This window comes from Ischnura elegans, chromosome 2, assembly GCF_921293095.1.
Source record: "Ischnura elegans chromosome 2, ioIscEleg1.1, whole genome shotgun sequence".
Taxonomy (NCBI): domain Eukaryota; kingdom Metazoa; phylum Arthropoda; class Insecta; order Odonata; family Coenagrionidae; genus Ischnura; species Ischnura elegans.
In genome coordinates, this window is record NC_060247.1 from 72,148,602 (window position 1) to 72,171,094 (window position 22,493).

A 22,493-nucleotide genomic window follows, 5' to 3' on the forward strand; every position below is an offset into this window, starting at 1 on the left:
TCTTTGGATTTCCACGCTGTGGCATCGCGTGGTATCGATTTCTGGAGATAAGACAAATTATCCTAGGGATTTACCCAGCGAGCCTCTATCGGCCACTACTTATGTTCCAGTAACGTGCATGCGGTAAGATGGGAAATACGCGATATCTTTTCGTTGGCGTACTGCCATGGATGGTCATGTGAGCTGAACAAGGAGGGGTCGAAGGAGAGGGCGCTGGAGTGGGGAACTAGGAATGGAAAAGTTGGTTGAGAGCAGATTGTTATTCCAAGAATAAAAAAGTCGAAGGACGTCGGTGCAGGTGTCACGTGTAACTTATAAAACAAGAAACATGCAATTGCTGCCTATTTCATCGAAAATAATGCTGTTTTTATGCCTAAGATTTCTTGCCCCACCAAGGCTATTTTTGCATTACGAACACAACTTGGTGTTTGATGAAGGGCTAAAATTGCATTCTTGGGAGTGCATTATGCGAGGTTCCTTCGGATTTAGTTATTCCACCCGATGTCTCTTTTCTCGTAGCGTATCAATTACTTTGATGGCAGCTTCAGCAATGTTAAGTAATGTCTAATGATTTTCTGTTTTAGAACGGCGTCATCAAGTCAGATTAGTGGCATAAATGTTCAGATGCGTCATTATGTAGCCTTACGCGCAATTACGGAGAATTTTCTACTGTGGTTTCCCGCGTGAATACTTCCATCCCAATCCCTGCGAATGGATCCAACCAGTGATGAAATATTAATTCCGTGATCAGTAAAATTATTTATCTTCCTTTGTCCGTGTTTTTCGAGACGAAGCTTTTTCTTGTCAATTCCGTGGGGATTGAAGGAATCGCTCGAAATCAATTATCTTATATAGCTAGATAGAAGAGGCTTAACTTTGAGCATTTACCGCCAGGGTGAACATTTCTCAATTCGTTCTTTTGGAGAAGGATTGGAATATCAAGTAATTTAGTAAACGTTCAATAAAGATTGAGTAACATAAGGAAGAGGATCCATTCATAGGCAGACCGCGAGAGGTGACCCTTTATCCTGGCTACTGGTCTAACCCTGAAATTTACTTTTGTGAACTTTGAAAAACGAATATTTTTTTATTTATAATTTCATTGAATTTATGAATTGAATTTATAAGTTTTTTAATAATTACAATAATTGGGAACTATTATATTGCATATTATTCCTTCACTTCAATCATTAAATCGCAATAATACCAACATTAAGACAGAGGAAATAAAGAGGATCTGTGCTAACAATTAGCGCCTCTTTAGACATGTTTTATTTTTCAGAGGTATGAAAAATGAAATTTCAGTTTCAAAATACACTTACTGCATGATGTTTTATGATAACAATACTGATTTTTAGCTTGAAAAGGGCGGAGAATTTCAAGAATAAAGTGCAATCAGTGCAATATCATTCACTATTGAATTTCATGGAGCGATTATAAGTGTACGATCTTGGTGATTTTAAATTTTGGAATATGCATATAGCAATTCCATGATATTTAGTACTATACTTTGGTTTAGGGGAGCGCGGTAGCCTAATAGGTAGGCTGCTGATCGAAGGGTCTTGGGTTCAAACGTGTTCGAGACCATCGGATATCCTAAAATTAAAAACTCTGTGAGTGCAAGGTGGCCTATGGAGAGGAGCTGCCCCCTACCATGAATGTTTAATATTCACACGGCTTCGGCTTAGTCTAGGGTAAAATCTATCCTCACCCATCAATCTAACCTTCGGGTTGAATTTCTTGAGTATTAATGATAAATGAAGAGCAAACTTAGTGCATGTCTACAGTGATTTATTTGTTACGACGCGTTTCAGCGACCTTACTTTGCTATCATCAGGTACAAAATTTTGTACCTGATGATAGCAAAGTAAGGTCGCTGAAACGCGTCGTAACAAATAAATCACTGTGGACATGCACTAAGTTTGCTCTTCATTTATCATTGTATCATTATGTTCCACAACATCTCGCCGAACTCCGTTGAATATTTCTTGAGTATTTTGGTTCGCGCAGTCGTTGTGGAACCTTATCTTGACGGAATTACCTCTGATGAAGGGGTATCAGGTGTCCCACAAGGTAGCGTAATCGGCCCCCTTTTGTTCATTATATACATAAATGACCTAATGATGTCCCGTGAGCGGATTTTGTCTGTCATTTTCAGTTCGCACTGGTCTCCTCGCGTGGTGACCTTCATCTAGGTTCCCGAATTTCATTCGAGCGCTTCTCCTCGGGGTCACCCATGTCTCCATAATGGTTTCCTCCAACTCCGAGACCTGCTCCGCGAGGGCGACCCCGCTGTTTTCGTCGACCCCCATGACACTATTATCTCGTTCTCAGTCCGCTAGCGGAAATGCCTCCGGCTTCAAGGTCCGAGTGCATTCGAAATTGCTCGTTTCGACATGGGAAAAATCTCCTTCGAGAGAGGCGTTGGCATCTGAATTCCGCGGCCGCCCGTCCAGTTATATTCTCGTCTCCCGGTAGTGGTGAGTGTGACTCAACGGGAGGATGTAATACTCGTTCGCCCTCGACACTAAGCAAAGTCTCTTCCACAGAAGGCCAACTCTCGGGGGCGGGGTCACTGGGAAATCCCCCCCGCGATCCACTTGCGTTAAGCTGCCGCAGTGTTTGTGTCAAGCAAAGCTTCTTTCCTCCTCTGGCTATTTTCGATCTAGTGCCAAATTAGCAGTGCAGGTTTTTGGTGGTGTTGCCTCTTCTGTCAATGCAAAAACTTTATTTTTTCGTACTCCTAAGTCATATTTGATAGAAGTACAAGAATTTCATTGCTTACATTACAACAGCGTCATTGCTGTTGGGCGAGGGGATTAAACACGCAGATATTGAGTGAGCTGTGATCGTATAAATCTTATTTGATGTCAAGTTGAACACTTTTGGATATGCTAATTCTGGTTTTCATACGTTGCAATAATCAAAGATCGACGTTAATGATAGCAATTTTTAAATTTTATTTCTTTTAGAAATTTTTTTTTGAACTTGAAAACTCAAGTTCTGTTGCAAATACTCTTATTTTTTTACGAAACTTCTTGCGATTAAAACGATAATATACAATTATATTTGTTTAAAGGTTCAATGAAATAACATGCCATTGTATTTTCCGGATTGTTCTGTTTTTTAGAATAACGCTTCAACGCTGGAATCATAAATTAAGGAGATAGAAGGGGTAATTTAATGAGACTCGCCATGAGAGGCTATGAAATTAACTATCTACTATAAATTTTTATCATTTAACCAGATAAAAGTCGATTTGCGTGACAAACATAATTTGGTAATGGAAGTAATGTTTGCAATATAGCAAGCTGTTATCTATCTGCATAGGCCTTTACTAGTGGCAACTATGTTTCACGGAGGGTGCTCGCTGGGAAATATACTAATGCTTTTTTACGTTTCCGGCGTTATTACAGATGAATTAAGAGGTCCCGAAACCGAGCTATAGTCCCATCCTCGGCGTATGATAGAATTTTTTGCGGGCGTAGAAAGAAGTAAGAAGGTGCTTCAGTTTAGTGGTATTCTTTCGCTGAAAGCTTTTAGAACATGGTGCGAAAAGTAATGTACGCACTTTTTTCTTTCCTTTCTTATAGTTGAGCATTAGGCTGACAGCACAAACATCTAGAGTCGTATTAAAGATACATCACGTACCAAGTAAGACACGGATAAGTCCTAAGAAATAGAATCTGAATTTGCCCTCTCACTATTTCGCTTTATTAAGCATCAAAATACAGCCATTTCACAATTGTATTTGCTTCTATTATCGCCATAGGTCTCGCAATTCTTGTATAAGCTGACGAATGTACGCTGTATGGTGCAAAAAGACTGAAAAGTTAGTCGTTCCGTACACTCAAATTACTCAGGAGATCATAACACGTAGTCCCGTCTTACGGAGCATTTTCCTCGAAATGTCAAGCTTTTTGATGGAATTTTAAACGTAGAGATACGGGTAATAAGCAAGAACTAAACCATTCCCTCTCGATAATTTTGCGGTCCTCGTACTCGGGCTTGCCAGACCATGTCGCTTTTCGAACTCAAGGACGGGCGAAAGGAGAAAAGTGGTCTGCTGAGAGATTAATGAAGCTGATTCGATTGCCCCTTTGCCGCAGTAATTTTTCCCCACCATCACACCACTTCGACTCCTCACTAAATGTGCGGGTTTATCGTAAACTCACGTTTAACATTCTTGTAATGCGTGCCACAGATTCAGTATTTGATAAGCGGAGATTATGTGAAGTTAGCTGGATTGATATCTTTAATCATTAAACACAGCTTTTATGTTTTGACTATACTTGAGGTAAAAGGGTGCGTGCTCTAAGTAAAATTCCTCTAATAGATCGTCAACCAGGTCATAACATTTACTTCGCACTATGAAAGGCTTGCTTAAAATATACCAAATATTTATCAGCAGAAGCCTTTATCGGTTGCATGTTTTTATTCATCGCATTACTTATTTTTCTATCAGAGTCATTTCTATCATTTTGTCTCAGCTGATTTTTTCTTTTACCTTACGTTCGTTGCCTTCTACTTCTCGTCATTTCTCTTTGTTTCTTTCGGCCCCTCGTTCTATCCCTGCATGATATGCCCTGATGACTTCTTTCATCATTTATCTATTTAATTTCCTCCTCATTACCTTTTTTCATTTTCTTCTCTATTTATGTAGCTATCCAAGCCAGTTTTTTGAAGTCTTCTATTGATTTCCGGCCTCTACCGGCTTAGGACTGCTTAGTTATACAGTGCTAAAAAGTGGTTTGAAAAGAGCTGAATGGGATAATGAATATTAAAGTAAATAAACATTATAGACAGTAGGTGTTACATACTTAAAAAGTAACGTTTTTGTTTGCTGCAGTGCATTAACTGAGTGCGTCTCCATCATCATTTTTTCTGAAATATTTGGGAAATATGTCTGCTTCTGGGATAGAATGTTGTAAATTTGGCTCATCCGCTCACATTTTAATGAAAATTCATTAGACAGACAAATCTGTATGCGATGAGACCACGCGCATGTGATAATTTTGGTTACTATCCAATGATAAAATTAGTCCGCATGATTGCCTCAAGATGTTGAGGTTCTGAATTGATACAACACTTAGAAACAGGATATTTAACGTTGCTATCTGTACATTGACTCTGTAAGGTCTGTGGTTACATTCCTGTCTTAGTGAATTTAGTTATATTGTAATGTAATACTTCTCTCATGTAATGACAGTCACCCCAATGGCATTCGCTGTAGTAATTTCTTGCATACCCACATCTAGCCTGCGCTATTAGCGCCGAGATTCATTTTCAATTCCGATTCCTTATTTGATTCGTGTAATTTAGCGTGTTACTCCATCTGCATTGTTCTTTTTTGGCAATTCTGCGCTTGGGCGTGTCCACTGGTATCTCTCTGCGAAATTCCCGCCGATGGACGACTTCCGTTTTTTTCTGGATTGGTCGGGTGAGGACCCTCATTATCCTTCAATACTCTCACGATTATAGTCTCGCCTCCGTTTCCTGGTTTAGCCAATGGAATTGGCCCATCCCTATCGGTGTGAAACCAAGCCAGTGACTGGTAATTTCTTCATTGAAGCGGGATCAATGAAACAAGCAACTGCAGTGTAATGAATGGCGTAATTTATAAGAATTTCGTAAGTTAGAATAAGATGCTAGCGAAAGGGAGTGATAATGAAAAGAATATTGGTTGCTCGGAATCTGTCGGCCGACATCTTTCGTTGAATATAATGGAATGGACAGTAGTCTTAGCCCTTGCAATTCTACCCTTTACATGCTATCATTGTAAACTTTTCAGAGATTATCATTTCTAGTATTGTTAATTAAGTAACATTAAAAAAAACCGCACACGTTTCCTTTTTGGTAATTTGTATTGATACCTTATCATTTCTATGAATGCAACTTGAAATCTACCTCTCATAAATTTACGTGATCTCATCGGTAATATGAAAATTCGATATTCATAGGTATAGGCAGCCAAATTTGGCAATCACGGTAATGCTTTAAAAATACTTTGAAATCGGCTCATTTTGTTGACAAAACTAATGATTTATGCATTCGATAGAAAAAATATATGACGCCTCTGAATATAATCTGAGGTTTCAGGCGATTTCTTATTTAAGACGTTGCACACTTGATATATTGTACCTTATGATGCTGTCAAGCGAAACCGGTAGTACCAATAAATTTAAAATTGTGGAAATTGCTCCTGCTCTTCATTATGACACCTCTGAAAGTTACGGATTTTAAGTTAAAAGAGAAATGCACATTAGAGTGACGCATTTTTTTCAGAAACATATAAGGAATGAAAATTTAGAATTTAACATGTTACTAATGATTGGAAATAGCTAATAATGGCTTGAATATTTCAGCGACAAGCAGATATTCTAACTGCTAGCTTCCGAATTGGAACAATTAACATTTTTGAGTTTTGGTCAGTAAATTTTTCATTTCTATCCATTGTAAAGTGAGAAGCAACCGCACGTAGACTATAATCTTGGCCCGACTTAGGTAATTACTTTCTGTGGCGCAGCGAGGGGGGGTTTTGGGGGATATACCCCCCCCCCCCAAGAGCTCAGAGAAATTTTAAGTTTAATCCATTTTACTTAATTGGATTGATATTACTAACATAATAGTGTAAATATTAATAAAATATCCCTCAGAAAGCCGTAAAACTCACCATTTTGAACCATTTATCTTAAAATTCCGCAATTTGTTAATCTCGCACCTACCGTTTATCCTGGTGGGTATTCTATATCCCCACACACCCCGGTATTAGTTGCACCTAACCCCCCCCCCCCCAGCCTTAATTCCTAGCTGCGCCCCTGATTACTTTTACCACACATGCATTCTTTCATATAATAGACATAGGAGAAAGATTCCTTGGGCCATATTCCTTACGTCAGCGTCCGTTTACTGAGAATGGAATATTACGGTGAAGATGAAAAAATGATCGCGTTGAGGGGATATTCCGATTAAAACTGCAGTTTCTCGCTAATTGGAGGTAAATCACACGGGTTGATGTTTCTCCGAGTGATCGTGAAGTGAAGGGATTTTATCGAGGTATTGAATCAACAATTGGGCTTGGTCATGTATGGGAATCTCGGCAAATCACCGCGTCCACTTATATGAACTTTGAGGCGCTGAGTTCAACTCACTGACCTCCATGAGCGGAGCCCTCTCATGGTTTGGAATGCATTTGATTTATGAGCTTTCCATACCTTCCGGAATCTTTCTGCTTGCACCGAGATACGCTGTGGCGGCGTGCAAATTGCTACTTGATATAATTAGACTTGCCTAATTGTCCACTTAAGTAAGTGGAAATCTAGGGTTCTTGATAATTTAATCCATATCCCCTTGCATTCTTCCCTATTCTAAACGCATTAATTATGCGTCGATTTTCTCGATTCATTCAGCTTAAATATTCGACATTCCGAGATTATATTTAGGAGGTATCTGTGCAAAATGTTTATTCATGAACATTCGGCATAGGTACCTCCTTACTCCTACTTAAAATTCGTACCTAACATAGGTGTCATTTTTTTCTTGTTAAACATAATATAATTTCGACAGTCTTTAGGAAAGTTAAAAATAATCATCTCATACTCGTGCCTATAGAGAAAATGCTCATATTTCCCAAAAATCTGTCTGTAAAGGTCCCAACCCAAAGCAATACCTGGGTGGAAGAATTTAGGGGAGTTACGCAGTGATAGTCGATTTTAACTGTAAACATGCTTACAGCGCGAGGAAAGGAATGTCTCAAGCATGTTGCCGAACCTGTAACTTAATTACTGTTACTCGTTAAGCTGCGATTATGGATACCTGCTACTAATATAATCAGTTACTTCCACCCGTAGTAACCCCGACAGTTAACGAGTGATTTAGTGACGTTCAAACGGTAACAATTAGTTAACGAGATGAATTTCGGTTCTAAAATGACTTATTTTCTCCTATTCGGGTCTCAAATGAACGAGTTTTGTGTGATGTTGGTAATGATTTAAAATGCCAGATTTTCTAACACTCATCGTTGGCCATTAGAAGCCCGATTTTAAGTAGCTTTCACTTCTGATTTTACTTGGAAGCACCGGTTTCTGCTAGCAACGGCGAAATTATCCGCTGTGATTAAGTGCGCTCTGGCCACGCCATAGCGTGTTCAAATTAATGTTCTCGTGGGCAGTGGCGCAGCGAGGGGGGGAGTTTGGGGGATAAACCCCCCCCCCCGAGCTCACAGAAATTTTTAAGGTGAATACATTTTACTTAATTGGATTAATATAACTTATAAAATAGTGTGAGGATCAATAAAATATCCCTCAGAAGGCCGTAAAACTAACAATTTTAAACCATTTATCTTAATTTTTTCTGGCAGAGGGCCTCCGCACCTCCCGCTCATCCTGGCGGGTATGCCATGGCCCCATGCCCCAAGTATTAGTTGCGCCTGAAACCCCCCCTTAGCCTTAATTCCTAGCTGCGCCCCTGATTGTAGGAGGTTCTTCCTTCGCAAAAAAACATACCATCTCGTAACCATCCATCCCCAGCTTACTCGAACTCAATGCCAGAGGTGTCATGAGTAACCTCAGCGGGAAATCCCTCGCATCCATCGGCAGCAATGCGATGGGTATAATATTTAACGTGGCGGCGGGCGCCAGTCGGTCGGGCGAGTCTGCAAGGGATGCAGCGACCTCAACCAAGGCCGATCCCACTGCCGAGAGGGGGCGGGTAATTTTCCATTGGGGGTGCAATTCTCCTTACCAGTCTAGGATGCGACGGCTTGCGTAGAGCGGCTGTCTCGGGAGGGAAATGGGAGGAGCTCTCATTTCCGCGATTTTGTCATAAATTTAATCGAAATAAAGTAAAGTCCATTATTAGCATCTATTACTTAACTGGGCACGGTTCTTAACTGCGCTCGCACGGTTCACTACGACCACTAAAAACAACCCACGACCACCCAACAACAACAACAAGTGGGTTTCCTTAAAGTATGTAATTCTCCACTTCGATTATTTTTCCCGTTTAATATGTTTGAACGTCGCTGATGAATTTAAAGCTTTTTTTTCTAATTAATTGATGCAATATTTGATATTCGATCAATAAAATGCGTTAATAGGTGAAAATATTGATCTCAGAATCAAAATTTTGTCGGGAAGAATCATGAGGGATTTGACTAATAGAAGATGACTCCTGGACCGCAAGAGTCACTCGCCACGTGTGTTGCACTGCGTATGCGCAGCCCGAAACTAGGGTATATTATACTCTATAGCAGTGGCGTAACTATGGGGGGGGATGAGGGGATAGATCCCCCCCCCCCAAAGCCTCAGAGAAATAAAAAAAATATTTAAAACTATTGAATAGTTTTGAAATTTTATAACAGCATCTGCTTATAGTTTCATTTTTGGTGCCAAAATGATTTAAAATATATTTCCAGGCATGTCATTTGTCAAAAATTTTTCCGGACCCCCCGTTGCCTGGGGGGAAGCGCCACCCCAGGCCATCCCAGTCCCCCAAAGCATATTCCTAGTTACGCCACTGCTCTATAGATGAAAGTAGATGGGTAGCTGCGACTTCAAGCCTTGGGATTTAATGCTTCATGCCTCATATATGTAGTATAAGACGAAGTGATGAGGATCTTCAGCCCCCAGATCTCTTGATAGGGCGCGTTGTCACTTCTCCCGGGAGTCTTCTGGGTAGGCGTCGCGGTTTGAACTCGCCCCGTGCTGACATGACGTCTCTTTAATCTCCGTGTCACCGATCGGTGATTCCCCGCACTGCTCCACACGCTCATGTTCCCCTCGGTGACTTATGAGCCCACTCCTCGGGTTACAGCAGAGCTGAGAGCCTTCGGACGTGAGATGGAGAGGAAGATTTCCAGGTGATGACGCCATTAACGAGACTAAGTGAATGTATTGATTGCGGGAATGTTATTTCCGCGACTGCGTGACTCAGAGAAAACGCGTGGAGCTACCTTTTAAATTGAGTTATGGGTGGAAAAGTACCGCCGTTACATATAATCTGCGTCAGATAAATTTTAAAACAATAGTTTTTGTGCCAATCTATGCACGAGAAAAACAAAGAAAATAGCGAATCTTTATTTGATACATTGATACGTGTGGCGCCAGGACATGATTACTCTGAAATTACTCCCATCATTTCCGTTCAAGGGCCCCCATCAAAATTGATTCCCTCATTTCTCTAGCTTTTATTTAATAATTATAGATAATATTTTTCGCTAATATTTCATTTTCATATACCTAAATGTAATTATGACAAATTCACCTCTAGGACAATACAGTTGAAGAATATGTAAATTACTTTAACCTTTTGTATCTTTCAAGTTTATCAATATATAAAAACTATAATTATCCTTATTCCACTGGTATTTCTTATTTTTAATAATGAGATAATAAAATGGTTCGCTATACCTGTAAGTATGTTGTTCGGGTTATTATTTATGATATGCCCCACTTTCATCTGTCAATAGTGGAATGCAAAGATCATACCATCATTCCATCATTCGTGGAACTTTACGAAATCCTCCACGCATTACCAGATACACCTTCATCTATGAATATATCCTCATAAACACGTACTTATTCACCCGCAGTACGTATGCACGCGGCAGCGCCTACGACAAGTTGCGAGGGAGTTATTGCAAGGATAGGGGAGGTCGGGATTTGCCTTTCCGTCGCTTGCGATCGGCCACCCCCTCCACGCACACGCGGTGGGCAAATCTAATGGTGGTGTGGACATGGAGGACAGTGGGATCGCCGTGGGTGGGGGAAGGTGAGGAGGGGTCCGCGAAAGTGGGGGTGAATAAAGATGGAAAAACATCCAGAAGCATTATGGGGTTAGGAGAGGAGGAGGGGAGGAAAAGAGGAGGTGGGGTATGCCTGGTTGAGACATGCGTTTTGGGAGGGGGAAGTGGGTGGGGGGAAAGACGAGGTTGCGGTCTTGAGACGCGTGGAAGGGGCGGCGCTAGTGACGTCGCGCGTGCGTTCGTTCCTCACCGTGTGTGTGTATGGGTGCGTTAGTACAGGAGGCGGAGGAGAGCTCTTGCGGTCGACGAGTCCAGTTCGTCTTGAGCGCTGCAGCGGACCAGAAGCGCCGGAAAAAGCTTTGAGGATCGGGGAGAAAATAATCGAACAAGCGTACCCACATACTCAAGAGGGAGCGTGCAGATAGAGAGAGACAAAAGTCTTAAAGAAGCCAACACATTCATTTATACTTCTTCCAAAGTTTTTTTTCCCTTTCGGGCGAGATAAATCGAGAAAGGGAAAGGAGGAGTGGAGCGGCAGTGTTTTTTTTCCTTCTCCTCACACCCTTCATCGTGAAAGTGAGAGCGTAAAAGTTTTATCATATTTTTTTCCGTCGAGTCCAGACGGGAGGAAACCAGTGACTCGGTCGGCATTCGTGTTTTCGGCGCGGGCCCAGCTCACAGGCAAACGGCGGACTCGACCGCGTCTAAAGAGACTGACATCGATTCTTTGAGTGCCGTCCGTGCATCTGCGTTCTGGACGAGTCGCAGCATCCTCATCTTGGAGTCTCCGGTATGACTCGTGGACGTTCATCCTCCAACCGGAGCTGATCCGGAGGAATATAAAAACAATCGTCATCTTTTTGACCCTCCATTTTTTCCGGTCGGTCGAGTACGAATCGTGAAGGTGTGATTCGTCGACCCGACTTTTTTGGACGCCGTCATCTCTGCGGTTTTTCTGGCAAGGCACGACCACAACTGCTGTTTCATCGTGACATATCCGTGAACCCGAAAGGCATTCCATCCGGTGAAGGAAGGTGAATAATCATCGTGGTATTCATTATATTGCTATAGAAACAAAATTGGCTATTTAAACTCGGAGAAGACTTGTTTTGGATACACTTTGCTTGCCGTGGCCAGTGAGTTACCAACCCAAGAGAAACACGGATCACTCGAAGAGGAAACTGACTTGAATTTTCTTTCTAGCTCAAGGGCTCCTAGTTGTGGAGTGACACTTAGTATTCACAGGCAAGAATTCCTTTGGGAAAATCAACTGCGATTCAGCTGAGACGTAAACTTGGATTTAAAAAAATACACCAGCCTTTGCAGTGTGGAACTGAATACTTTTCAATTTTACCAACCAAGAAATAATTCGATCCCGACAAATTTCTGAAGAAAAACTCTATTCTTTTTGAAAAGTCTTTGCTAGTTTCGACAGGGGAGACGTGTGCATAGTGGGTGGTCAGAAACAAGTGGCGGGATTTGGAGTGAAATTTCCGTGCAAAACAAAGTCCAGACACTCAGTTTAACGGATTATTTCAGTGGGAGACGGAGAGGGAAGACAAGAGAGGTGGCGGAGAAGAGAAAGTGAAGATCAGGAAACGGTTGGTGCGCTGTGTGCTCGATAGTATTGCTTGCTTGTGCCGTGAGAGTGGTCGGAATAGCACGGGAGGAGACACTCATTTGGAGGAACAGAGGAGCCGCCAGAATTAATTTGGATCCAACCTATACAACTTTGGATAGACCACGGATTTTTATATTTTTTTTGTTGCTGGCGATTACTGAGGAAACTGCGAGGTTGGTGTGAAGTGAGGAGTTGCAGTCTACGAAACGTGTCTTCGAATCGCAGTGCGGGAGACATAAAAACGCAGCCAACATGCTGATAACGTAAGTCCGAACCCGTTCTTTTCTTCCCTAGGGAAGCGAGATTGGGAGATAGTTTCGGAAAAAATGAGGTGTGTATATATTAACAAAAAATGACTCTCGATTTCATTGGTGGTCCGAAAAACTTTCTATTCCGGTGGGGCAGCGCGAGTTATAGCGTTACAAATCTCTGGGTTTTCAACTTCTTTACGAATTTTTACTTCATCTTCTTCTTTAAGTAGGATTGATTGAAAAAATTAGGGTTCCCATTGTCGAACTTAGTGCACCAATTTCTACTTAAGAGAAAAAAATATGAATTGCCCGTAAATAGTAGGTACCTGTGTCCGTTTTTTCGAAAGCACGTTGAAGACTGGTTTTGCAGCAATTGCCACTCGGATCAAAAGATCTTGAAAGTGATCTGAAAGTTTGTTGCATGTGGTGTGACCTTTTGTTGCTTCCGATTGACGCAACCGGTCAAACATTTTTTTCCGTTATTATTTTTGGAAATTGCTTGGCTACCTTTGCCTTGAGATTGTGGTAGCTATCAATGAATCTTTGTTCTTAATATATCAATAAATATGAACAAAGTTAAGCCCTGATGATGGTTTAAAATAAATCGAAACGTTGGCTAAACTTGTTTTCATAAAATACGTTGACCTAAACTCCAGGAAATATTATAACATGTATTAAACGAGGTCAAGATAAGAAGAGGAAAAAAATAATTACATAATATTTTTGAGACGGAATTTATTTTCCTTCTTCATTTGCATAATAGTTGCTGCGATTCATAAATGCTTGCTAAAGGTGAACGGTGCGAGCAAAAAATGTAAAACGTATGCGTTGTACAAAGCTAGTTTATTTTATAATTAGCTATAATTTGAATAAAGGTAAATGTACATCTTACGAGTAATATATATTTTTAGTGAAAAATATACCTCTCCAGTAATACTCATTGAATGAAATCACATAAATTAGCTTTACGTGGACGCGAAAGATAGTTGCCTTTAGTGCAATTCCTAGAAGTTGTATGGGAAATGTTTGAATAATATTCCCACTCGCTTAACAAATATACATACCATACACTGAAAATCCACATTAATTCCTTCCAACTATTCAGCTTCAATTGATTTTATTGGTACATGCAGACCACAAAAAATGTCTTGCTTTTCTCTGCTTTCTTAGAGTTTTTAAACACATTTTCGTTGACACGAACGAATAGGTTTTTACAAAATTCTGCTATTACGAAGACCCAACTTTTATGGAACACCATTGAAATTTTGCTTAGAGCCTTATAATTTACCTAGCCCAACGCCTATAATTTCATAGTATTTTATGACTTTAAATATGCATCATGAGTTGAAGGCAGTTGAATAATAGCGTATTGAAAGTTTTTTTCCCAAAGGAAATACATACGCCAAATGGGTCTAATGAAAATCTGATTTTATAAATATCACAACAATGTAAGAATAGTTTTTTGCTTTTGCATCAGAATGACATTGCTGGTAGTACTGCAATTTTACGGACAGAAAAATACTTGGCTCCTTTTGGCATGCATCTGCATATCTCACCGTTCAAATTTTGGCAGAAGGTATGAAGACTCATGCATACGTATGACGCATAAGCAAACACCTGGAGGAATATAATCAGTGATTGGAAAGAGGCTTTAGTCTAAAAAGTCGTCGTCACTGTACCATTTTCTTGGCGGAAACCATGAAATTGTGTAAATGCCACTCATTTTGGATCGCTGTAGTTACGCAACCGGGAAGCCGCCGTCCAAGTAAGCCTCGCAACTTGCCCCACATGAGCGGCTCCTGCGGGGATGTTGCGTGGATTACTAGGTTTTCCCGGCTCAAAATGACCACCAATTCCATTCTTTGTGTCTCGCGTGGCCTGTTGGATGCGTGGGAAGCGGTACTTGCCGGTCCTATCGGGTATACGCGGAACTCCTTCCTCGGCTTACGAGCGATGAGAAAATCGTGGGGGGTGCGTTTTTCCACGCTGCTCTTGGGTCTCACGATTTCCGCGAGGAACCGTAGAAGGCGTCGAGAAGTCCCGCGAAGGTACCACGGAGGTCATCGCAGTTGTCCGCAGCGACAAGGACTTCTCGCGTTTATTTTTTGTTTAGTTTTTTTTCGGCAGAAGGGCGTCTGAATCTCACCTTCTGTTTCAACTTCCGAATTTCTCCGGCGTCCTTCGAGTCGTATCCAAGGTAGAAGTTCATTCGTCATCATCCAGAAGTCACGGGGGCCAAAGTGTATGCTATCTATCGTGGTAACTCAAAAGTTCAAATCCCGACGTTGAGGAATGTGTTTCAAAGGAAGCCTGATTCCTTCTTGGACACCTTGGGTGGGGTATTTCATTTGTTCAACACTGCGTTCGTCTTATGAGACATTAAGCTATATTCCTTGCGCCTGTCGTTATGAGTAGACCAAAGCCGGCGTAGGGTTTCTCTAGGCCCTCCCTTCTTTACCCTTGCTTCATGGAGCAAATGGCCTCATCTGAGATACTATCGGGCGAGTTGTGAGTTTACCACTGCATCGATTTATTTACGGAAGTTATTTCAATCATTTTTCCCCTAGATAAATTTATATTTACTTGACCGCTCAATGTGACTGCGAAAATTAACCAAAAGCTCAGGACAAGTATGAACTCCAATTTCGTTATTTCTATTGGAAATGGAAAAAAATATAAAAACCAATACTTATAAATCGATTTTATCAAAATCCTAATCCTTCTCCTCCATGAGTATTATAATTAATAAATGTAAAACATCCAATAGAAACAAATTAAATTATGAAAATAAAAATTATAGTTGCAGTCAGCCAATCAAATCAATCGCGTGATCTAAGATTTTGTAATTTCAGACTTGGTCCCATGCGCACTATCTGATTATCCCTCTTGTGTATGTTAGACTCGTGGACTAGACAGTACGTTGCGCTTAATGTTAAATAGATGCGACGGCATGCCCAGTAGTTAATTTCGAATCGAAGTAAAAACGATCACCAGTTCAGGATCAAATGCCTGTCACAGAGGACCTGTGTAAACTTTTTTTTTAAAGGAGACCAAACTTGACGGTAACTATTTACCGGCAAAAAAATAAAGCCCACACCATTATATGAAAATATATTTAAGAAAGTTTAAGGATGCAGATGCACATAAATTATCTTTTTCGCATTGTTTAATTTAATTTGTTTGCCACAATTTGAAAAATTGCGCACTTGTAACCATAATGATAACACGCAAAGGAAATCAATCGAAAGAAAAAATGATTCGAAATAATTTGACTGAGCATTATCTGCTAGGTTCTCGGGTGATGCGCACCTCTGGCTGAGTAGATCGAAAAAAAAAGTTCATCAATATTCAAATCGTTGTCTCTCTGTGGCTTCGATTATGACATATCGTCACCGGGGAAGGTTGCGAACGCGTTATTGAGCGAAGTGAAGAAGAGCTGGTTGAGAAATTCGACGAAGCTTTTTTTTCTATCGCGACCGTCAGTATGTGCGTGCATGATGAAACCATTACGGCCGCAACCCCGGAATGCAAGAGTCATGGTCCTGTAAGCGTTGAAAAAATGCATCGTTCATAATTTAGTGGAATCGCGTAATCGTTGATTAGATTACGTAAAGGTAGATTACCGCACTGGAAACCCCTTGCCAACTCAGGGAATCAAGGTTAGGTTTTATATTATTGTTGCTTATTTATGTAGGGCGACGTCGTATCCCATTGACAAATTCTTGCGAGAGATCCATGGAAATTTATCTCTCTCTTTGTCTGCCTTTGCGGGTGTTTTTTTTCCGGAAAAATCTGGTTCCCAGGAACATTACACACCTTGTCTTCGCTTGAGCCAATTCTTACGTGCGGCCAAAACTCAAGGCCCCTGATTACGTGATGTAGTCTTAGGTGAGGGCCCCACTAGGTGTGATAATATCTCCAGCTAAAGTTATTTTTATGGACCAAAACAATTTTTCGATTCGTTTTTCCGGGGATAAAATTGAAGTAATCGACTTTCGGCTCGATTTATGGTCTCATCGTCTTCATACTTGGGGATTTCCGAAATGAACACGTGGGTATGTGCGATGTAAATAGTCCTCCTCGTTGCTCGTCTGCTCCCTCCAATTAAATTCAATAATCAATCAAGGCATATCTAATCACACAAAAGAATGAACCCTAGCAGTTTCCCTCTTACCATGCTTATTATACATTGTCATTGATTGAAAAATATTTATTACCGGAAAATTTGTTAAATTTTTCATTTAACTAAGTACATGGGAATACTAAGAATATGATCGTGGAGTCCTAATTTTGTGTTTCAAAAGAATTCATTTCGAAGTATCTCTTCCATCGCTCGATCGCGTTTAGCAGTGAATTCTCGATTCTCCAGATGATCGAACGTGAGAAGAGTTGCAAGACCGCTCTTGAATAGAGACCTTTTCAAGTTCCAATCTCGTCGGCTGAAGCGTGAGAGAAAGGATTTGCAAACTCCTCGAATGTTTCACGGAATCGATCTCCATCGATAATAATAGGTACTTTGGGGGACTACCACCGCAATTGACGGAGTCCCAAGTTCGTGAAGAATTGCCGAAAGATATTGGAAGCCTTGCATGCATCTTCCCAAGTATTTTTCGAAATATCCACCTTAACATGAACAATCATATCCATTTCTCTCGTCATTGGTCACCTTATTTTTTGGGTTTGAATTTTATTGTTTGTTATTGAGAATGAGCGTTTTATGTCTTCCCGCCATCGCTGCACACCGTTTTCCATGCGATTTGTATTTGGTGCACATACAATACTTTCCTCAATTTTAAACCAATTCTTGCTTCCAATACGGATCAAAATCTACTTAAATTAATGTAAAAAGGCCGGAATTTAATGCTTTACTTTGCTTTATGTCAAATTTTTACTACCACCCAAACTATGAGAGAATTTACGTGCGTTTTGTTTTGCGATTGAGCCTCCTTGTTATGGTGGATTTCGAGACTTTTCGGCTGGCTATTCTGTTCAAGATAAAATCGATTCTTTTTAAGCTTGAAACTTATATTTTCAGGAAATGACCACCATACGGATCTTGGCATTGTTATATTATAAATGACGAGGTCTCGAAATAAAATCCCCCGAAAGTGCAGCGTGTCCTTTAATTTTCTCGCTACACTTTTTCGCTATTGATTAATTCGTAAAAATACTAACGGCCGGTTTCATAATGTCTAGGTAACAATTTGGGGAGCAAGAAAACTCTAGTCATCTTATTCATCAATTTCAGGTCACTAGTTAAATTTACAATTTTCTGAGTCTATAGGTTTCAGCTGTCATAATTAATGGTCAAGGCTGTGTCGTGTTACGGTTAAGTTGAACTGGCATAATAAAACCGGCCATAAGCGCATTCGTGATCCGAGTACAACCTAGGCAAACGATGGGATCATCTTTTTTGGGATACGAAACAGATTCGGTTGGGACCTGCTTCAATGAAATGAGTTCTTGCAGCGATCAGACTGACCATTACGGTTTCTCTCCCTGCCATGCTCCGAAAATCAGCCGATAACGGCATGTCTTATTCTTAGTTAGTGCTTGTTTGTTGACGGCACGAAAATGAGGTCTCGGCGGAGTCGGCCAACGGGGTTGGGGGGGGGGGGATGAGGAGGGGGAGAAGAGTTGAAACAGCAGCGGTGACGACGACTTTTGAAGTGGAGAAAGGGGGAGACTTTCTCGCTTACGTCGCTGTAGGCTCGCCAAAACGTTACGAAACTACCTTTATATATATAAATCCATACCTGCCTGCCTACATATCTCCCTCTTTCTATCGCTCTTTCTTTCTCTCCCTCGTGCCCGCTCAGCTGTTGCGCCGATTCAGTGGCTCGTTGCCGACACCAGGAAGGGAAACTCTCGTCGGTGTTTTGCTGAGATTTTTGTGAGTGGAGCAGCGGATTGGCCAGGCGATGAGTTGGGTCTTGCGCTAGGTCGGGACTCGTTGAGGGATTGGGGTTGCTGCTTGCTATAGTCGGAGTGAGGAAATCGTGGTTAAAAGCTAGGTACACCAATAAAAGTATTTTACCGATTAACATGGGTTTGCGTTGAGCATTTTAGAATAAGTCCGGCTGTCTCCTCTCCCATTACGCTGACCCTAACATGATTTTCAAACTTAAGCCTCCCCTAAAACTTCCGAATTTTTAAAACTTGTAATGAAAGTTACAATGAGGAATCATGATTTACCATATTAAAAAATAACATTAGGTCATTAAAACTGCCGGTGCAGCGCCGAATTGTAGTACCCAATACTTTTCCCTTAGATTTGTCGGAACGCCGTTCCGGCCGAAAGTAAGCACTGATACGAAGTATTCTTCCATCTAGCGCAGTTTTTAACATCCCATCCCATCTCAGTACTCTCCAAATCCAAACGCTCTTGTATTTTCCTTATCTCAGGTAAATTCTTTCTGTTTTCGTACACCAAGTCCAGCACTTCGTCGTTCCTCCTTCTATCCGTCCACTTTACCCTCTCCATTCCTCTACACACCAACATTTCGAACGCCTCCAATCTTCTCTCGACATCCTCCCTCAATGTCCACGTTTCCACTCCGTAAAGCTAAAAAACTAAATCATCCCATCATACTTCATTGGCAGTGCGCCACCAAAAAGTCAATAGCCTACAAGCTGAGCATAGAAAAAAATACGAACATCCTATTAACCCCATCGATTATAATAGGTACTTTGGCACACTACCAGCGTATTTCACGGAGCCCCCAAGTTCGTGAAAGAATTGCCGAATGATATTGGAAGCCTTGTATACATCATGATACGAATTTGTTTCTATGTTCAGAGGGATGAGTTTTTTTAATGGTGACATTTACGATACAAATAATTGAAAATAGACTTGAAAAAATTGTCGCACGCCAATAAATGTGATTTTTCCTCCCTCTGGGCTAAGAAGTTAAAAATCCTGATTTTATAAAGTTTATTTACTTTCTTGGAATTTGTCGTTTACATTATAAAATAAACGATTGTATTGAGAGGGTGTGATGGATTATCTCGGGTTCCATTTTGAGAAATTTCCGTCTGAGAAAATTACGGCGATTCTCTGTTATCACATGATCTGAGTCACAACTGAGTCACAGTTCTTCTATTTTGGAAAATTACAAGTTATTGAAAATTGCAACAGACTGCTCATGGTGTATATGTTAAATTTGACTAAAAACTTTATTTCTATTGTATATTTCTATAGTGTATTTCAATTTAATAGATGTGGACAAAGCGTGCGCTTTACATCGCTTGAATTCGAGAATAGTTAGCGATCTGGCCAATTCCCTGACGTTTTTCAAGGGCGTCCTCCTTAGTGATAAAGAATAAATCACACAGGAAGATGACTATGGCCGTCCTTTTTGTTCAAAATACAATTGTCTGTAGAGTCTATAATGAAGACGACGTCAAGGAAATAGAAAAATAAAGCTGTTTCGGTATCAAACTGTGCAAAATGTTTGTTTGCAAACGCGATCTATTGAGCCAGCCTCGGTTTCAATGCTCACAAAACATTGTCGCGACATCTTCACGTTACACTGACGCTCGATACCTATTTTGATACAAAGAATAATACATAAACACCAAGTTTTCTTTCAACTGTGTAAGTTCACGAAGTAAGTTCAATAAATACTATTAGGAATAATAATTTTAATTTAATTTATTCTGTTGATGCTGGCCTTCTTCTTTAATCAGATATTAGTGTTACCTCCTAGTCCCCATTTTCCTTGAGAAACGTCCATATCTCTTCCTAACATCAGCTTCTCTCAGGTATTCTCGACCCTCAGCGCCAAGGCAGTTTAATGTTTTAAGCATCTCGCACAAGGTAGTTTTTGAACTCTGGAAAGCGCTACCATGAAAAAGGAGCTAAATTGCTGAAATCGCTTCGAGAATATTGCAGAAACTGAGTAGAAATGGTGCTGTTAATACTCGTAATTCATTAAAGTTGACTTATTCAATAAAGTCTTGGCTTGGAGCTTTTAACCTTTTTGTTCGTTTCCAGACTTCTTCTTTCCAATTTTTACTGCTCATAAAGTGTTGACTGCCTTTTCATGACTACTCCCTCAGATTTTAAACCTCAATGATGAGTGATCTTTTGATTGTGACGCGAAATATGCAATACTCAAGGCATTTGTTCACTGATTGATTTTGGTGGTGTTGATTAATTACAGAACATTAATACTGTAACAGTTTTATTTTACACTGCCCTAAAGTTTGACACGTACGAAACTGTTCCAATCGCTTAAAGAGCTTGAAGCTTTTAATATAACTGTGTTGATGATATGAATTACCCTATGATATCATTAATGCTTCCGGACATTTCAGCGCTCTCCAGATGTCTACGACGTTTTCATTCAATTTCAATGTCTATGAGAAACTCATTAGTGAAATTCGAATGTTTATCTCCTTTCTTCTCAATGCCTTGTGCTAACTTCATGCGCGAATTGTTTTTTACGCTGGAAATATACCAACAATCATTGGGAAATCGTCGGGAATCCCGGAAAAATAATTTACCAGTTTTTACCTGTTGTAAGTGGTTGTCAGAAGTTAGGTACTTAAATTCAGGCTCAAATTCATTTCCTTATTTACTCCTTTGAGGATTCGACCTCAGGCAATAAAAATTCCATGCAAGTTTCTGTAACCGAAGAATATTGCAAAATGAGCCACACGCTAACCTTGCAGCTGTTAACCTCTATACTGCCAGTTTGCAGGAGAGGGAAGACTTACCAAACAGCACTTAAGCAATTGACATCGGCTTTTGAGCAGAATATTAAATTATCAGAAAATGATTTAGAGTTAAAATTGATCGTAAATGTCTATAATTAACATTGAAGGGATATTTTTTTATCGCCAAGACGCGCAGAGCTGTATAATGCAAGGTAAGCTAGTGTTTATTTTCTTGAGTTTGTTTATTCACCGCGCTTTTGGCTTGAATATCCATAATCGTATAATAGCATTCAGCACTGACTTGAACCAGGTAATAGAATTTTTTAAGCCGATACGAGCTGTGCGTCTCCAGAACTAGACCAGGAAGTTTTTCATCGTGTAAACTTTTAAATCAGTCTCTCGGGATACCTCAGAGGATAAGTGTTGTTGGAACGAGATGGAGTGTTTTTTATGGAGAATTGTTAAAGAAAGAACAAAGTTACGTCAATAAACATTCAAATATTCGCCCGCGAAAGTAAATAATTTTGAGAATTTCAGTCGTTGAACTAAGGGATAAGTGCGCTAACATGTTCTATTTCTTGATAAGGAGGTTTGATTTTTTGACTATTGATGAGGAATAGCTTTCTCTCAAAATGTTTTACAAGTACTTAAGGACTAGAAGTTTGATTTCTATGTGATTTTAATTTTGAAAAAAAATGAGAAGGAGAAGCATGGCTCCGTTTTTCCTTCTCGTAGAACACCGGAAGACCATACGTATAGTTTACTGGACATTTACAATATTTCAGGGTTGAATCTGTTTCATTGGTTTCCTTTGGCCTGGTTCTCATCGTTGCGGTTATCGCGATGTTCATGGTTCAACTCTCTTTTTTATTTACGAAACGGGAGTATTTCACGGCTTGAATGAATGATAGGGACCAAAATCGCGAAATCAATTAGGTAGGCCATCTCCTCTTCGTCTTCAAAATATTTTCAGAATACTTACCTACTTAATTATTTTCTCTTTGGCTTTTATCTTGAAATTTTCATTCAGTGGATCAATAATTGGAATTATTTCGATATTGGCGAGTTCAGATTGCGTGATTTGGTTTTTGAGATATTAGAGTAGCATATCGTTTGCTGGAGATCTTTTCGAAATCATATTTTCTACCTCTTAATTATTAGGTTAGCTTAAAACTTCTCAAATTTCATTGAATTTGTGTCCTTTTCTTCGACGTAA

General features: G+C 40.2%; 1 protein-coding gene across 3 annotated transcripts in view; it reads left to right on the forward strand.

The window, feature by feature from the left end:
* The window catches only part of LOC124153942 (ABC transporter G family member 20), a 277,735-nt gene that overhangs the window by 162,691 nt on the left and 92,551 nt on the right, over positions 1-22,493 (forward strand). Inside the window, exon 1 of one of the 3 annotated variants that reach the window (XM_046527365.1) lies at positions 11,042-12,628. The exons of the other annotated variants lie outside the window; for them this stretch is intronic. Coding sequence (XP_046383321.1) covers positions 12,618-12,628 — 11 coding nt within the window. The 5' untranslated portion in view covers positions 11,042-12,617. Of the gene's footprint in view, positions 1-11,041; positions 12,629-22,493 lie in introns of those variants that run through there. 3 annotated transcript variants of the gene reach the window in all.